The 17,777-nt window shown below is 51.2% G+C and overlaps 2 protein-coding genes and 1 pseudogene across 10 annotated transcripts in view; 1 reads left to right on the top strand and 2 right to left on the bottom strand.

Moving 5' to 3' along the window:
- Positions 1 to 170: 170 nt before the first annotated feature.
- On the bottom strand, positions 171 to 14,156 carry NR1H3 (nuclear receptor subfamily 1 group H member 3). Of its 8 annotated transcripts, none has more exons than XM_047877693.1 (12): positions 14,091 to 14,156; positions 10,313 to 10,369; positions 9,043 to 9,256; positions 6,381 to 6,460; positions 5,682 to 5,870; positions 4,923 to 5,189; positions 4,472 to 4,680; positions 4,187 to 4,366; positions 3,940 to 4,039; positions 957 to 1,070; positions 648 to 742; positions 171 to 457 (listed from the first exon to the last, which is right to left on the bottom strand). In XM_047877693.1, the coding sequence occupies exons 4-12, from the start codon at positions 6,421 to 6,423 to the stop codon at positions 311 to 313; spliced, it is 1,344 nt and encodes a 447-aa protein (XP_047733649.1). In that variant the 5' UTR covers positions 6,424 to 6,460; positions 9,043 to 9,256; positions 10,313 to 10,369; positions 14,091 to 14,156; the 3' UTR covers positions 171 to 310. The 8 variants fall into 8 exon arrangements, with proteins under 8 accessions (XP_047733649.1, XP_047733647.1, XP_047733648.1 ...); XM_047877691.1 differs by lacking the exon at positions 14,091 to 14,156 and adding an exon at positions 13,965 to 14,067; XM_047877692.1 differs by lacking the exon at positions 14,091 to 14,156 and adding an exon at positions 11,220 to 11,873.
- LOC125147327 (uncharacterized) lies at positions 5,350 to 5,474 on the bottom strand (annotated as a pseudogene).
- A 21-nt stretch (positions 14,157 to 14,177) lies between the features above and the next one.
- ACP2 (acid phosphatase 2, lysosomal) overlaps positions 14,178 to 17,777 on the top strand; it is an 8,630-nt gene continuing 5,030 nt past the window's right edge. The window contains exons 1-7 of one of the 2 annotated variants that reach the window (XM_047877698.1): positions 14,178 to 14,317; positions 14,900 to 14,995; positions 15,300 to 15,386; positions 16,462 to 16,614; positions 16,723 to 16,821; positions 16,900 to 16,989; positions 17,439 to 17,571. In XM_047877698.1, the coding sequence (XP_047733654.1) occupies positions 14,204 to 14,317; positions 14,900 to 14,995; positions 15,300 to 15,386; positions 16,462 to 16,614; positions 16,723 to 16,821; positions 16,900 to 16,989; positions 17,439 to 17,571 (772 nt within the window). In that variant the 5' untranslated portion in view covers positions 14,178 to 14,203. The remainder of the gene's footprint in view (positions 14,318 to 14,899; positions 14,996 to 15,299; positions 15,387 to 16,461; positions 16,615 to 16,722; positions 16,822 to 16,899; positions 16,990 to 17,438; positions 17,572 to 17,777) is intronic. The other variant, XM_047877699.1, reaches the window with a different exon arrangement.

Below are 17,777 nucleotides of genomic sequence, written 5' to 3'. Positions count from 1 at the left end.
TTGGGGCCCTGTGGGGAAAACAGGAAGTGGTGGAGGCAGGAGGGGCAGGGCTCTGGAGAACCTTGTGCAAAGTGGCCCCCAGGTTCATCCATTTGGTTGGGTCAGTACGATCTTCAAATGGAGCACACTTCTAGCAGGACCCTCACTGCCCAGCAGCCACAAAACTCCCAACCCTTTGACTCTCCTTTAATGCCACACGAGGATCTCCTTTGCCCAGCTCCCAGGAATGTTTGCCCTTCTCAGTCAGCTCCACCTGTAGGATCGCCTCAGCCATCCAGCCCAGAAAACAGAAGATATGGGGGAAGAACAGTCATTCGTGCACATCCCAGATCTCAGAGAGCAGCGGGGGAAGCTTTTTGTCCTGCAGGCGCAGTGCAAACACTTGCTCTGAATGAACACTGCTCAAGGTCCGGAGGCTCACCAGTTTCATTAGCATCCTTGGGAACATCAGTCGGTCCTAGGGGAAGAGAGGGACAAATACAGGTTCTGTCTCTCCCCAGGGAAGGGGCAAGGGTAGGGGAGTTGTGAGAGAGGTACCAAATTGTCTATGCAAGATGTAGTCAGGGAAGGAGTCTTGAAGAGAAAACAGGTGTGTCAGGGAATAAGCCTGTGGGGAGGAGGAAAAAGGGCACCATCGGGAGACTCACATGGGGGTGGTGGATGGAGACGTAGGCATGCAGAGCCTCCACGTATGTGTGTTGTAGCCTCTCTACCTGGAGCTGGTCCTGCACATTGGGCCGGTCTACAGGTCACCAAGAGAGTCAAGGAGCAAGTCTGGCCACGGTCTTAGTTCCATATCCCAAATCACAACCCCCAAAATAGGGACATTCCGCACCCAACATCTCCCAAAGTAGCACGACATGGGCTTCCACCCCCACAATTCCTGCCCCATGGGGCCTGCAGCCCCCTCTTGGTGCAAGTCTCTTGCTCCCTTTCCCTCCTGCCCCTCCTCACACCTGCAGAGAAGATGCTGATGGCGATGAGCAGAGCAAACTCAGCATCATTGAGCTGCAACTCATTCATGGCTCTGGAGAACTCGAAGATGGGGTTGATGAATTCCACCTGTAGCCCTGGGGAGGAAGAAGGGAGGTGGGGGCATGCAGCACGAGCCGTGGGAGCTTCCTTCTCTCCTCCAACTCCTCAACTTAGGGGAACTATTGGGAATGCACGAAGAAGTCTCCAGGGCTCTGCTGTGTAATGTTAGGCAAGTTTCTTAACTTCTCTAAGCCTCATCTGTGATGGGAAGCTCATCTGAACTTGTAAGGCTGTTGAGACGGCTAAATGATAAAGCATGCAAAGCACATAGTGCTGTGCCTGGCACATAGGAGGTGCTGAATTGAATGACAAGGATAAATTCTTCTATTATTGGCATTTTTAAAAAAATGTTTATTTATTTTTGAAAGACAGAACGTGAGCAGGGGAAGGGCAGAGAGAGAGGGAGACACAGAATCCGAAGCAGGCTCCAGGCTCCTAGCTGTCAGCACAGAGCCCAACTCAGGGCTTGAACCCACAAAGTGCAAGATCATGAACTGAGCCGAAGTTGGACACTTAACCGATTAAGCCACCCAGGTGCCCCTATTATTAGCATTCTGGAGGACCCCACATTACTAGAAATAGAGGCAACTCTTATTTTTGTTTACAAAGAAAACTTTTTCACTGGCAATAGGCCTTACTTGTTTGAATACCAGAGATAACATGTTTCACATCCCAGCAAGAACACAGCAATAAGGTTGAGGGTATGGACTATGACAACAGACTGCCTGGGTTGGAGTCCTGGCTCTACCATTTATTGGGTTGTGTGACCTTGGGTAAGTTATTTAAGTTCTCTGGGCCTTGGTTTTTTCCATCTGCAGAATGGAGATAGTAATAGTACTCATCTCATGATGGATCCTTATTATAACGTGGCACATACTATATAAGTGCTTGTTAAATAAGTAATAGATTAAAAAAACAGAGTCAGATTTCTTGCTGAGGAGAGTGAAGTTCAACAAACCATGACCTAAAGTCGTGACATCTAAAGAACGCTTCTCCCATCACACAGTCTCCCCCACTCCACCCTATCCCCTAAGCTCTCTCAGATTTCTTTTAGCAACCATCTGCTAACTTTTCCATTCAAGGCTTCTTGGTTAGTCACTTCCTGTACTTTCACCCTGATGTTTATCAAGTGTGTGCTGGGACATTTAATGGACAAGCCCCATTTTATAAAGCCTTTCTTGTTGAGGTGTTGAGCCTCCAATTGTGCCGAACAGCCCCTTTGTACAGAGAGGAGGCGGAGGTTCTGGAGATGGTCTGTGCACCCTTGCAGGGTCTGCTCATGTTATCAGGCCACATCATTAGTGGCTGCAGCATATAGTAGTGGATGCAGAGAGGGATGGAGACCTGACAAAAGAGGGCCCCTGCTCCTCCTCCCCAAGACCTTGCTGACAAAAGAAATGAAAGGCAAATGTGATGGCATCACAACTGCTTATATAAATGAATCTATAAATAGGTGCAGATTCAGATGGCACAAGCCCGCCAGTGCTGCAGGAACACCCGGACATGAGAATGGCGAAGGGTTCAGAAAGGAGGAGGTTAGGAAGGAGGAGGAGGCCATGCTTGGGAACGACCTGGATGATAAGCATTTAGGGAAAAAGGCAGAGAAAAGGAGCAGGGCTGGGTTTTTAAAGCTGGAAAAAAGTCCTCAAGTTGCCCCCATTAGGCGCCTGTACACTCCAGCAGCACACAGGGCACTAGAGAAGCCAGGAGATGTGACAGGCCACTGCCATGCTCTATAGTTAAGGGAGGCCATCCTAGAAAGCTCAGAGTGGCCTGTATTGGACAAGAGGCATATGAGCTGGTCTGAGTCACCAGAAACCAGACAATGAGCTCTGTCCTGGAAAGCAGGACCTACCAAACCCCAAGAATGGAGTCATAGCACTGGCCCTATTTTACAGACCCACTCACTCAGGTGTTAAACTACTCGGTCTCCCGTTGAGCCGAAGTTCCAGTCCCTCCAAAACACCCTCAGCCGTCCATTCTTGCCCACCCCCACTCCCATGACACAAACATTACCAGCAACTGAATATGAGGAAGCCAACACTGCTTAGCCTACAAGTAAGGATCAAAGAGCAGCGCTGTGAACGAATTCTTGGAGAAAACATTCCAGGTGTAATGCAGCACGGGGAAAGGAGTGCTCACTCTTAACCTAAAATGGCCCTGAAGTTGCCACGTTTCAGCTTCTGTTCCACAACTCATCAAAAAAAGCATTTGAGGGGCGCCTGGGTGGCGCAGTCGGTTAAGCGTCCGACTTCAGCCAGGTCACGATCTCGCGGTCCGGGAGTTCGAGCCCCGCGTCGGGCTCTGGGCTGATGGCTCAGAGCCTGGAGCCTGTTTCCCATTCTGTGTCTCCCTCTCTCTCTGCCCCTCCCCCGTTCATGCTCTGTCTCTCTCTGTCCCAAAAATAAATAAACGTTGAAAAAAAAAATTAAAAAAAAAAAAAAGCATTTGAAAGATAGGGTGAAGTCAGTCCACACGTTCCTTAAAGGGCACCACTGAGTTCCTTATTAAGTACTAAGACTCGGTGCAAAATCTTTTCTTTAGGCAAAACATCATCCAGAAGCACAATATTACATGGAGTTTCTTGTTTGGCTCAAGGAAGGATGAAGGACATTCCTGTGCCTCTCTGACCCTCCTCCAGGGTGACAATTCCCCAGAACCCCACCTCAGATTCCTTAGAACACTGTTTGAGAACCACTGGCCAAATGCAACAGAGGACATGGTCTATTTGGAGCAGCTGAGAGAGGCCGATCACCATTCCAACTTTCTATCTTGGGAAAACAAGAAGAGCCTTCCCTGAACAGCCACCCAAAGCCTGGGCCTGTGTCTCTGTAGTCACTATGAGCCCAATGACCAAAAGCGTCTCTCCATCCACCCCAATCTTTTTTTGATCTCAGTTCTCACCTGCCTTGGCAAAGTCTTCCCGGTTGTAACTGAAGTCCTTGAGGAAGGTGATACTCTCACTCCCAGGGTTGTACCTCCGAGACGTCTCCAGGAGCATCACCTGCACACAACAGCAGACCTCAAACAGGGACTCTGCAGGCTGGTCTCGGCATGAGGCACTTTCAACTCCCCATGCGGCTGTCGTGAAGCCCCTGCCAGAGACAATCCCGCCCCGGTCCTCCTGTCATCCCTCAGCCTTGCCAGCCACCTCAATCGCAGAGGTCTTCAGTAGGGCGATCTGGTCCTCCCGGCTGAGCTGCAGGAAGCCAGGCAGCTGTTTGGCGAAATCAACGATCTCCTGCACAGAGACGATGGCCAGCTCCGTGAAGTGGGCAAATCGCTGCTGACGGGCCTCCCGGCTCTGGGGATCTGGTGCCATGGGCCAAGGCTATCCAGAAGGGCAAGGACGGAAGACACAAACTATACTGAGTCGGATATCAAGAAGCCAACCATGCCCTGGGCACAGCCATCTGTCCCCAGCTCCCTCAGTTACCGTGACTCGGAGCCGGTCAGAAAAAGAGCGTCTGTTACACTGTTGCTGGGCAGCCACCAGTTTCTCAATCATGCCCCGCTGTTCTGGGCTGAGCTGGGGCAGGACTTGGGGAGGTGAGGACACCCTTGGGGGCATGGATGTGGCCTGAGCCTGTTCTTCCTCTTGCCGCTTCAGTTTCTTTAGGCGGATCTGCTCTTCGGACAAGACACCTAAGGACGGGGCCGGACGTGAGGAGGGAGGAAAAGGGGAGACAGGAAGCAAGGATGGGGGACAGGGGTAGTTTGAGGCCCCAAAAAAGCAGAGAGCATTGAGTAAACATAAGGAAGAGATTTTAATCTATACGTAGGGACCATGTAGGAAGGCCCTGTAGGCTCAGCTGCCTGTCTACCCTCACACCCTGGCACCCCTTTCCCAGAAGCCTCCTCCCCCACCCCTGCCCCCAGACACTCACACTCTTCCCGCATGCCAGCCTGGCGGCATTTTCGAAGGCGACACTCCTGGCACTTGCGACGCATGTAGGTGTCCATGGGGCAGTGGCCCCCACTGTGGCAGACATAGCGCGCTCCTTTGATGACGCTGCGGCGGAAGAATCCCTTGCAGCCCTCACAGCTCAGCACGTTGTAGTGGAAGCCAGAGGCCTTGTCCCCACACACACTGCACAGCTCATTCCCCAGCATTTTGGGGGCTGGCCCCTTTTTCCGTTTTTGCGGACGGAGCTCTGGGTACAGGGAAGAGCCTTAATGTTCTCCTCCAAGAAAAAAGCTTGGTGCCCAGTTGGCCACTGCCCTGAGCACTCAGTGACCTTCATTCCCTTCCCTGTACACTGTCTAGTCTGTTATGAGAAAGTAGCTCTCATATACCAAGTGCTATTATGTCCTAGGTATTGTCTGAGCCTTTATATGCATTGATCCATCCTTACAACAGCCGTAACAGATAGATACTATTATTAAACTGGTAAGAACAGATGTTACACTTGCTCTTAGCCAAAAGGCCAAGAAGCGATAATACCATTATTACTTCCATTTTACAAATAAGGAAACTGACACTCGGACAGGCCTAAGGTAGAGACAAAATTCACACTTAGATCACTCAAGTCTAGTTGAATCCAAAGCCTTTGGACTTAACCGTGATCTTATGAGGTAAACAGCCCTAAGGTACCTCTCCCAGATCCAGGGAGCCCCTGCCTCCTCCAAATCCAACAGCTCCTCACCTGTAGACTCTGGAGGGGTATCCACCCCAGGGAGCAGGACTATGGGCTCTGTTGCCTCCAGCCCTGCCCCCAGGGAGTCCCCAGCCGACTGGGGCGTGCTGGCTTCCTCCCTGAGGACGCAGTTGCTGACTCCCAGCGCCTGGCCACTTGCATCTTGTGCATCTGGCTCCCACAGCTCCACTGCAGAGTCTAGCCCCAAAAGAGAGGCACAAGGGGGGTCTCTCAGGTCCCTCCCATCCACTTCCTCTGTGTCCTTCTGGGAAACTGCAAACTTGTTTCTACCCCTAGAGGGCAGCAAAATGTTGGCTCAGGCTTCAGGCCCCCGGGGTTCATGTGGGCTCTAGGGCTAGTCACTTACAGTCCCCTGTACCTCAATACCTTAAATGAGGATGTTAACCTCTGTCCCCTTGAGGGGCTGATGTGCATCCATTTCAGAGATCGGACAGAACTCTTCAAAGCCAGTGCTGCTAAGCCCTGGACATGCCAGCTGTCCCCGGCAGCAAGCCCAGATTGGGAGGGAACAGCACCAGAACCAGTGTAGAGGTAGTCTGGGCAGAAGGAGGCAAGCAATACCAAGAACGACTCTAGACTGCTCTCTGGGGTATGGCAGAAGGCAAGTAACGAAGGAGGCTGATTCCTGAGGGAGGAGAAGGGCTGAGATGTGGGCTCAGGGGAGAGGGCTGGGATGAAGAAGCTTACCAGGAGAAGCATCAGGCACAGGGGCCTCCAGCCACAAGGACATCTCTTCCTGGAGCCCTGGACATTACCAAGGGACTCTCCTGCAGGAATGATCCATGTTACAGTCTTCAGAACCGGGCTCCTTTCTGGCCTCAGCAACTTTCTCCTCCTGATCTTATCAGTACTAATATATCCACTAACATTTACTTGCTGAATACGTACATATCAGCCTGTTCTAAGGCTTTATATGCCTTTCTCTCAATATTCCTATGGATGTCATTACTATTCTTTCTTTTAAGTTTATTTATTTATTTTGAGAGAGAGACAGACAGACAGACAGCACAAGCGGGTGAGGGGCAGAGAGAAGGAGAAACAGTATCCCAAGCAGGCTTCGTGTCATCAGCACAGAGCTCCTTGCGAGGCTTGAACTCACGAACCGTGAGATCATGACCTGAGCCGAAATCAAGAGTAGGACGTTTAACCGACTGAGCCACCCAGGCACCCCAATATCATGACTATTCTTAAGCTCATTTTACAGATCAGGAAACTGAGGTTCAAAGAGATTAAGTAAATTGCCTATGGCTACACAGTTAGGCAATGGTAGAGCCAAGATTCCAATTCTGGTCTGACTCCAAAGTCTTAGCTGTTGGCCACCATGCCACCTCTTCTCCCCAAGGACCCCTCCAGGCCATCACAGAGTGTTTGGGCACATCTGCCCAGCTTCTGTCAGAGCCCCTTCCTCTTACTCTAAAGTAAGGACAGCACTGGGAACAAAGTTGGCCAGGACCAGCTCACTCACTGCTCACTCACACAGTAAAACTCACTGCTTCTTAGACACCCTCACTACTGTCACTTTCCAGGGTCCCGGCACAAACCTCCTGCCCGTGGGAGTCGCTCCAGTTCACAGCCAGGACCCCCCTCCCCCAGAACCCTTCAGAAGTTATTCTGGGACCTAAATAGAATCCTATTGCTGCCTGGGCTGCCATCACCATTATCATCCTTCAGTTCTCCCCAGAGACCACTTTCTAAGATCTACAGGATAACCTCCCTTCCACCCCAGACTCACACACAGAGCCCCAGGCCAGTGCTGAGGAACAGACCCACCGAATCCCCAGGCCACCGGACTTCCTGGCTGGGACAGTCTCTGGAGCCCCCTTGCTGGGAGAGGAGGATGGTGCAATCCCCTGTCCAGAGGCCTCGCTGGCTGGCGGAGGAGCCGGAGCTGAGCAAGTGAAGGACCGGAGCCCCAGGAAAGTAATGTGGGGAGAGGCTGAGGGGAGGGACTGCCGAGGGGTCGGGCCACTTCTCCTTCCTGCTAGGCAGACTGGAGACGACTGACCAGAACCCTGGCCGCCGTCCCCCACACCCACGGGGCAGCTTCCCTACCATGCTGACTCCTCCCCAGCCCGCCGCCCCTCAGCCCAGCCTCACCCCTGCTTCCCTTCCCCCAACCATGACAGTCGCATTTCCCTGTAGACCAGCCCAGTTCCACGTCTCTCCCCTTCCTCTCCTCACCCCGGTGCCTCTTAGCTGCTCTTACAGAAAGACGGCCTCCCAGGCACCCCCACCCCAATCCCGGCAGCCTCCAGAGTCAGTGTTCCCTCCCCTCCATAGACACCTCGTAGAGCAAAGGTCCCTGCACTGCCCGGAATTGCAACACCGAGCCCCAGCCTGCTTTCCCAGCCTCCCTCCTCCTCTCCTGCCTCTGGGAAAGGGCCAAAAAGCTCTCCCCACAAGCTCCGGGCCTCAGCCAAGCTGGTATCACTCCAGAGGTGGAAAGGCAGGTGCTTTTCCTTCCAGGGAGGCTTTCTGAACGTGGGTGCCCTGCAGGGGGCCACCGAAATGTGAAGAGGCCAGGAGAGAGAGGAGGAGCAATGGCAGGCCTGGCAAGGAGGTAGGGGTGGAGATGGCAGGTGACTCAGGTGCCAGCCCAGGATGGACCTGGGAAGGTACACAGGTTCTCATATCTGGGAACCGTTCCATCTGAAGTGATGGTAGGTTCTAACCAGGATGTACTGAGACTATAGCTGTAGTTGTCCTGCCCTGTTGCCCGGAAAATGAGATACACCCCTGAAGGGAGATACCATGTTTAATTGATTTTATCTCCCCTGTGGCCCATGGAACAGGGCCTAGCATAGAGTAGGCAACAGAGGAGGTACTATGTTCCTGTTTCTTAAATAAGAAAAATAATATGATCCTCTTCTGTACTTGTTAACTCTTGTCAATTTCATCTCAACGTGTTGTTTGGCACCTGAGCTCTGGGCTCAGGTTTTGGGTTCAAATCCTGGCTTTGCCTCTGCCTCTTATTAGCTGTCTGATTGCAATTAAATAAGTTACATAATGTTTCTGAACCAATTTCCCTACCTTTAAAATAGGGATGATAATAATGGTTTTAGCTACATAAGGTTGTCATGAGACATAAACAACGTATCACAGCACAATGTGTGGCACATAGTAAGTGTTCAAGAAATGGTAGCAGCTATCATTAACTTCCCAATCCTTTCATCTATAGGTCTTCCCATCACCTGGAATCTCACACTGTTAACCTTCCAGTGCTTGTTTCACTATATCTTTTGGGCCTTAGAGCAACCTCAAGAGGGAGGGAGGGAGGGAGGGAGGGAGGGAGGGAGGGAGGGTAAATAACAGGAGCACCATTTTACAGAGAACATTCAGAAGAACTAGCCTCAGAACACTGAGCTCATGGGAGAGCCTTTTCCAAGACCACACACAGTTAGTGGCCAAGCTGGGATCAGAATCCAGATGTCCTCACTTCAGTGAGCACTCCTGTGCTCTTTCTCTTGAATTGGAGTCCAGGATGCTCCTGTCTGGTTGTCTCTCAGGTCAGCTGGACCAGTGAAGCACTAAGATGGTTGGAAGAAGCTGGGGCTGGTGGGTTGCTGTGGGAGAGACAGAGAGCCCCGGCGATGCTTCAGTCCAGATGTGGGAGACTGAGGTTACTGCTGGTTGTTCACCCCCTGCCCCACTCCCAGTTTCCTGCTCACAGGCTCTTCCTGTTTTGCTGTGAACTCCAGTTCCCATGGGCCCCACATTAAAGGATAGAAGGACAGAGGGCCAGGGCAGGCAGCCAGGGGGATGGAAACAGATGAACAGGACACCAGGGAAGAGAGGAACGGGGACAGAGCGGACAGAGGGTGTGGCAGAACAGGATGGGAGAAGGCCGGGGAAAGCAGAAACAGAAAGAGAGCTTGGTGAAAGATGGGAGGAAGCACAGGGTGGGGTGGGGGAACAGGCGGGGGTTGGAGAGCAGAGGCTTGAGAAGACAGCAGGCTGGGTGGTGTTGCAAAATCTGCCCCCGTATTCACTTTCACATTTCAGAAAAGCCCCTCTGACACCCCCCATCTCAAAGTTCTGCCTCCAGCTTTAGCTCTTGTTCCCTCCTATCACAAGGTCATCCCTTCATGAGGCCACCACCCTTGTCCGAACATCTCTGAGTCATGAGCACAAGGCTCTCCATTCCTCTTGCATGTCTTCCTTTCCAGATTTTCACAAGGCCCCAGCTGTCCTGGAAAAGCAGACACCAGGGACTCCAACCCCTGGGAAACTGGAACCATTCTGTCTCAGCACCCACATCATCCACCCAGTTCCCTCCTCCACCTTTCCCCACCCCCAGAAGCTTCAGCGTAGAAGGACAGTCAGAGATGTCACTGAAACACCTGGATACAAGGAACTTGGGATGTAACGTTGATCTGGGGCTTGATGACCTACCTTCTGGGAGGTGGGAAAGGCCTCCCTCATCTACTCCTGATCCTCAGCTCCCTCTCCTGACACCCCCGTCTCTCTGCAGTCCAGGACCTGAGACCACACACAAGCCCCATCTGGAGCCTTTTTGACCCAGGCTAGTGCCAGCTGCTGAATAAGCAGATCAGGGCACCATCTCCTCCAAGTCAGGGAGTCTGTTCCTTTATCTCAAGTAGAAGAGAAGGAAGCATTACCAGTGCTTTACTGCCAGAGCTACCCCTTCAGGTTACAGGGCTTCAGGAGCCTCCCCCCTGTGAAGAAAGAAAGGGAGAGGAAAATGGGAAAACGAAAACCTGTTGGCACTATCGCCAGAGTTTCTGCAGTCCCACCACTGGGACATCTCCCCCAAACCAGAGCAAGTAGTCAGGTGATCAGCAGCTGGGGTTACATGTCTCACTTTACCAGACCCACCCCCACAGTAGAGTCCCACTAGCCCACAGGTGTTAGGTGCAAAGCCTCCCAGTGCTGTTTCTTTCCCAGTCTCCTATGTTTCTTTGGCTCCTAGAGGATCCTAGAACCTTTGGGGATCTTCCAGGTCACATTTGTGACCCTAGACCCTCCAGAGGATTTTTCCTTGCAGCAATGGGAAACTTGAAGCAAAAACAGAGGAGCATTCCCCAGTCTACAGTCATATGTACTATTCGATAATTCCCTTGAAAGTACTCAAATTCCCATGAAGCAGGCCACAAGGTACAGTTTGGAGAGACAGACTAAGGAAACATATTCTTGCTCTCTCCTTCACCATTCTGGAAAGGTGCAGAGTGTGGGGGGTCATCTTGCAGGGCACTCAAACAACTTCTGCCCAACCTCCCAATCACAAGATAGGGAAGAACCCAGGAATTTCTGCTTCTCAGGCTTATGAGTTCAGAGATAATATAGAAGGCAGAAAGGAGAAAAGTAACATTTACTACTATGTATTTACTATTTATCTTTACGTGTATTATTTTATTTAGCATCATATATAACCCTAAGAGATAGTTACTAGCAAGTGGGTAAATATCAAATTTGAATACAGGTTTAGCTGACTCAAAATCAAACAAAAAAACACCTCACTCCATTACACAAAACCACCTCCCCAGATCAATAAAATGATTAACTCACCTGGATTTAGGTTTACTTCTGACAACACAGTGGAACAGTGGTTTCCAAACCTGGTCTCATTTTCATGGATTCTGATTTATTTGATCAGAGATAGGCCCATATATCCACCTATCTATAAATCTATCTACACACCTAATTTTTTGCATCTGTATTTAAGAACAAAGGCATGGAGACTACAGAATCATCTGGTAGAAAATATGCAGGAGCTAGGGGTCAAGAAACCAGGGCTCACAGGGTGCCTGGGTGGCTCAATCGGTTAAGCGTCTCTGATTTCGGCTCAGGTCATGATCTTGCAGTTTGTGAGTTCAAGCTCTGCATCGGGCTCTGGGCTGATGGTGCAGAAATTCTGCACCCTGCCTGAAATTCTCTTCCTCTCTCTCTCTCTGCCCCACTTAGCCTCTCACTCTCTCTCAAAACAAAAAATAAATAAAATAAAATAAAAACAAAAAAACAGAAAACAAAACAGGGCTCAGCTCTTGGTTCTACCATGTACTTGTGCTATAATCTTCACCCTTCCTGGATTTGTTTTTTACTACAAAAAATGGAAATAATATCAGCTCCATCAATCCCTCCTACATAGGATACTTGCAAGCACAAAGGATACAGGCATACTTGAGCAAGTGGGAAGAAAAGCAAAAGTTGAATTTGCTCTACTCACCAAAATTTAGTGAGCCCAAGATTTACATTCCCCTCCCCGCCCCACCCAAGATTTACATTCTGAAATCACAAAGGCCTGGGTACAAGGCAAGGCTATGTCCTTGCAAGAGTAAGGGGCATTTAGCCATGCCCCATTCAACCCAACCAATGTGAGAAAGTTTCATTAGAAATCTCTTTATTGAAGGCATTTGGGGGCCACCAAATATGGCTTAGCAATGCAGTTTAAGTAGCCTGTGAGAAATAGCCCATTATAAAGACTATCTGGGAATCAGAAAACTTGAGTTTTAATCCCTTCTCCTAAACTCTGTGACCTTGGACAAATCACTTCCTCCCTCTTTGTTTTCTTATCCTTTTTTTTTTTTTAAGAATTTTTTTAATGTTTATTTTTGAGAGAGAGAGAGAGAGACAGAGTGTGAGTGGGAGAGGGGCAGAGAGAGGGGGAGACAAAGAATCCAAAGCAGGTTCCTAGTTGTCAGCACAGAGCCCGATGCAGGGCTTGAACTCATGAACCGGGAGATCATGATCTGAGCTGAAGTCAGACGCTTAACTGACTGAGCCACCCAGTTGCCCCTGTTTTCTTATCCTTCTAAAGTAAGGGGACTAGGTTGGATCAGGGATTCAGAGATGCTGAATCAAGAAAACTATTGATGGTCTTCATGAACCTCTTAAGATTATATACAAAATTCCATTTGTGTGTGTGGACATTTTTTCTGGAAAACAGGGCACTAAATTTTCATCTGATTCGTAAAGGTGCTTATGACTAAATAAGAAGGTTAAAAACCATTTGACTACCCATCTTTCAGCTCTCAATTTCTATTCACTCCTCCATAACAATTTTGAAAGGTATATTAAAAATAATTGGATCTGGAGTCATAGGGTAAAATAATGATCCTGCTTTCTCCCATACAGTTTTTTTTTTTTTTCTTAACGTTTATTTATTTATGAAAGACAGAGAGAGAGAGCAAAAGTAGGGGAGGGGCAGAGAAAAAGAGAGGCACAGAATCTGAAGCAGGCTCCAGGCTCAAATCCATAAACTGTGAGATCATGACCTGAGCCGAAGTTGGACGTTTAACCCACTGAGCCACGCAGGCACTCTAAGTTTTGTTTTGTTTTAATGTTTCTTTACTTTTGAGAGAGGGAGAAAGCCTGTGAGCAGGGGAAGGACAGAGAGAGAGGGAGGCAGAGAATCCCAAGCAGGCTCTGCACTGTCAGCACAGAGCCAGACATGGGGCTCAAACTCACCAAGCATGACATCACAGCCTGAGTGGAAATCAGAGTCAGACCCTTAACCAACTGAGCCGCCCGGCACCCTATTCTCCCATACAGTTGTAATCAGGTTTTATTTCTCCAACCATTTGAGGTGATTTGCTTCCAGTGGGCAGACCTGAATCAAAGCATCCCAAGGGCCTGTGACCCTGGAGTCATTCCAAGCTCAGTCACAAAGCACTAAGGCCAAATTGGCTGCACCTGGATCCCAATGGCCAATGCCAAGAGGGTCTCCGATTCTGTGGAAACTACACCTACTCCACTTTATGATACACTCCTTCCCCTTATCCTTATGTATCTCCCCATTGGTCTGAAATTCCTCGCCTGTGGACTCACTGCTTTGATTCTGCAAAGTCTGAACACACTGTCCAACATTCCTTTCGGAGGAGGCATGACATCTTAGAAGACCTCTAAAATTCGGAAGTGGACGGGTGGGAGGGCAGGGAAAGGACTGGAAGGGAAAGTGAGGGGTCTTTTGGAGCTTTGCTCAAAGGCAGGAGCAAGTAGGCTACACTGGGACCAACCTCAAGGACACAGAGAGTCCAAAGAACTGTTGACACTCTGTGCCCTGCACCAAACAGGGCCTCTCCCGGGAACAGGGCCAAGGCTCAAATTCCACCAGAAGGCCGGGGCGTGGAGAAGGGCGCCCTACACTTCCCAGCTCTTGCCCCAATTCTGCAGCGGCTGTGGCTCTGAGCTCAGGACCGGCGGCACCCCGGCCCGAGGGGGCGCTCGCTCTCCCATACACCGGCACACAGTAGGCGCCACCTTGTTACAGGGTCTCCGTGACAGAGGCCAACCCGAGCTGAGGACTCTCTTTACCAAGACAAGATCTTCAGCTCCTTCTGCCACGCGAGGTCGCGCTACATTCCCACGCTCCTCCGCCGCGGCCGCATCGCATTCCCTCCCAGATTCCTCCTTCTCCCACCATCTCTGCCCCTCCTTTACCAAGATGGCGGCGAAGGCACTTCCGGCGTGTGCCCTTACGGGTGCGTCCGGGCGGCTGCTGTAGGTGCCACGCAGCGGGTTCCAGCCGATTTGCTGCATAGTCTACAGCGGTGATGGCGGGCAGGCCGTTTGCATGGAGCGGGGCAGCTCTTCTCCAGCTCCTTCTTGGCGTGAACCTGATAGTGATGCCACCCACCCAGGCCCGGAGTCTGCGCTTCGTCACCTTGGTAATGAGAGACGGGGTGGCCAAAGGGCTTGCCAGAGCTGGAAGGGCACGGCCGGTTTTTCGAGGGAGGGGCGGGGCTTGTGCTGGGGTCGGGATCTGGAGGAGCGGGAGCAGGTTTAGGACAAGACGACTGGCCTGGAGGGTCGGGGGCCAGTTCGGAATTGATGTCGAGCCCGTTATTTTCGGGGACAGGCAGGGTGTAATTAATTATATATCAGGGCATAGGTCGGTGAGTCTGTCTTGGGACAGGGATGTTGTAGAACGGTAAAGGGACTCACCCTTAAGCCTTTGGTGATTTTTCCCCCATCCCTCCCCCCATCTCCGGCATTGCTTTCATTTCTCCTTTCCTTTCCCATCTGTACCTTTGGCTTCTCTTATGGTCTCCAGTGGCGTTGGTTGGCCAAATTAGAATCTCTGGAACCTGTTCAAAGTTACTGACTTCTGAGTTGGGGTCTTTTGCAGGGGGTAGAGTTAAGGCTTCCTAGAAGGAGTAAGGCATCTCTCCCCAACAAGGGGAGAGATGGGCTCTTTGTCCCTATCGAGGAACTCTCTGACCTGTAGGCAAACCATTTTCTTTCCTCAGCTGTACCGACATGGAGACCGTTCGCCAGTGAAGACATATCCCAAGGATCCCTATCAGGAAGAGGAGTGGCCCCAGGGGTTTGGTCAGCTAACTAAGGTGGGTCACAAGCCAGCCTCCATTCAGGGCGTGCTGTAGAATGAGTGACCTCGAGAGCAGGCTACAGAACTTGGGGCTCCACCAAACTCTCATTTGCCATGTGGGTGCTGACTTTGACCTTAAACTTACTTTCCTCTGTGTCCAGGACAGATGCCATATACAATCAGCCACTTAGTAAATGACTTCTGTGATCAGATTAACCCACTCCTACTTCCAGACAGGGTAAATTTGGAAAGCAATAGTGCCTAAGCCCTGTGGGCTTGCAAGCTGTCCCTTCCCTCTTAACTCTTGAGTTTGCCCACAGGAGGGGATGCTACAGCATTGGGAGCTGGGCCAGGCTCTGCGGCAACGCTACCATGGCTTTCTCAACACCTCTTACCACCGGCAAGAGGTAAGGCTGGGAGCTCCAAGAGGCAAGGGGAGTGGAATCTACTATCCTCACCCCCTGCCCTCGGGAAGCCTGGGGCATTCTGGCCTCCTGCCATGAGTTTTTGGTAACAACTACAGGACACGACATCCAAGAGCTGTGTAGAACAGAGTCCTAGAGGCCGAGTTGCCCCTCCTTGACTTGGAAGGGGCAAAACTGATCAAGCATCCAATCTCAGACTTTAGGGCCTGGCAAAGTCTTTTCTGATTCTGTGGAATAGCGTAGACTTTCCATCCAAAACACTTACTGAGTACCTACTAAGGGCAAAGTGCTGTGCCAGCACTGTGCGTGTAATGGTGCACCACACAGATATGATCTCTGTTTTTGTGGAGCTTAGAATGAGGTGGGGGTGACAGACGGTAAACCACACAGGGCCAAGACGTAAAGGTAGGAGGGAACACATGTAGAGAAGGCATGTCAGGAAAGATTGGCAAGTGTTCCTGATTCTTGAAGCCCTCTTCCTAGAGCCCGGGGATGGCGATGAATGTTCCTCTGGTTACCATTATCAACCACAGGCTGTGGGGTCCTCAATGTTATTGTTCCCTTGAGGGCCAGCTCTGTCCTGGTCTTGCCCCTCCCCACTGCTTCCTCCTCCCTTTGCACAAGCAATTAACTGTTCTCTATTTCCTCTCCCTGATCTCTAAGCTACTTTATTAAGGGGTATATGTGTGTGGTGGGAGACAGTTTCTGCCTTCAAGAACTCTGGTCTAGATAGGGAGATAGGCATTGTTATAAAAGCAGACAGATGGACCTGACAGCCTCACTGACTGACAGCCTTATACTTTGGACTGGGAAGGCATTTGAACTAGAGCCATTACAACAGGAGTTCTTCACAGAGTGGTGACAGCTAGCCACTACCTGAGCATTTGGCCCTTTGCTGGGAAGAGGGACGAGGAAGGTCAGAGATGGGGAGCAGGGGCCACCACCTGCTGGGTAACCATCAAGAACAGGTTCAGGTTCTCCCCCTGAGGCCCCAATGAGGGGCCAAAGCTGCCCCATCCCACCCCCACAGGTAAGACTTGTGTTGTTGTCTCTGCAGGTTTATGTGCGAAGCACAGACTTTGACCGTACGCTCATGAGTGCTGAGGCCAACCTGGCCGGACTCTTCCCTCCCAACGGGATACAGCGCTTCAACCCAAATATCTCTTGGCAACCTATCCCCGTTCACACTGTGCCCATCACTGAGGATAGGGTAAGACTGGCCAGCGCTTCCCTGGAGGCGGTGAGAGGGACAACTCTGGCCATGGGCCGGCTGGTCCCTGACTCCTTCTCAGCCTGTTTTCCCCACTTTGTTCTGCAGCTGCTGAAGTTCCCGTTGGGCCCGTGTCCCCGTTACGAGCAGTTACAGAACGAGACCCGACAGACGCCAGAGTATCAGAATGAGATCATTCAGAATGCAGTGAGTGATGCTGAGGTGGAGGTCATCACGCTGTCCTTTCCCCAGGGCAGGACTCATCCCCTGATCCTTTTTTCGTAGCAATTTCTGGATATGGTGGCCAACGAGACAGGCCTTACAGACCTGACGCTGGAGACCGTCTGGAATGTCTATGACACACTCTTCTGCGAGGTGAGCCCACTTAGGGTCCCAGTGTGACCTTTCTTCTCTCACACCTCGGCAGGCCCAGGTGACCAGGACAAGTGGGACATCATGCCTGGATACCATTCCCACTGGGGAGGTCCAGGCAAGCCGCTTCTTGCGAAACAAGGGAACTTCCCTCATGGGTGAAAAAGAACCTCAGAGTGGGAAATGGTTTATTATCTGTCAGCAGTTCTTGCCCCTCTCCACCCAGAACTCTCGTGCTATCCGAGATTCTGCTGAGTCACGCTTTTCGTGCCTGAGCTTCCTTTCCTGTGTCCTGTCCACCATGTCTCCTGGTTCCAGTCCCTCAGCCTCACCTCTCCTCTCCTCTCCCTCCCTCACACACACACAGGCACCTTCCCGCTGGGGAAGAGAGCTGTCCCCGGAGAGGCTCTGGCCTAGGCCTGGGGAGCTAACCTGCCTGCTGCGATACACAGCAAACACACGGGCTGGTCCTGCCGCCCTGGGCCTCTCCCCAGACCATGCAGCATCTGAGCCGGCTAAAGGACTTCAGCTTCCGCTTCCTCTTCGGGATCTACGAGGAGGCAGAGAAGGCCCGGCTTCAGGGGGGTGAGTGACCAGAGCAGCATGTCACTTCCCTCCTCAGGACCCTACAGCATTAACAACCTGCTCTGGAAGGCTGCTCACACACTTCCCTCTCCCCCCATAGTCTTCTCTGCCCATTCAGAACCAGACCTCCCATTAGTCACCGAAGCCTTCCCCCGCCCTCCAAATGCTCATAGCTCCTCTGTCACTGTATGATCGACCACAGTCAG

This window comes from Prionailurus viverrinus, chromosome D1, assembly GCF_022837055.1.
Source record: "Prionailurus viverrinus isolate Anna chromosome D1, UM_Priviv_1.0, whole genome shotgun sequence".
Lineage (NCBI taxonomy): Eukaryota > Metazoa > Chordata > Mammalia > Carnivora > Felidae > Prionailurus > Prionailurus viverrinus.
Note: the sequence above shows the minus strand (reverse complement) of the source record. Positions and strands in the feature narration are given on the sequence as shown.

What these genes read in the sequence shown, in the direction of transcription:
- NR1H3 (XM_047877693.1), bottom strand. Translation starts at nt 6,423, where the DNA reads ATGTCCTTGTGGCTGGAGGCCCCTGTGCCTGATGCTTCTCCTG. An exon ending in TACCCCTCCAGAGTCTACAG is followed by an intron (nt 5,190 to 5,681) that starts GTGAGGAGCTGT and finishes CCCTGTACCCAG; the next exon opens with AGCTCCGTCCGCAAAAACGG. An exon ending in CTGACCGGCTCCGAGTCACG is followed by an intron (nt 4,367 to 4,471) that starts GTAACTGAGGGA and finishes CCTTCTGGATAG; the next exon opens with CCTTGGCCCATGGCACCAGA.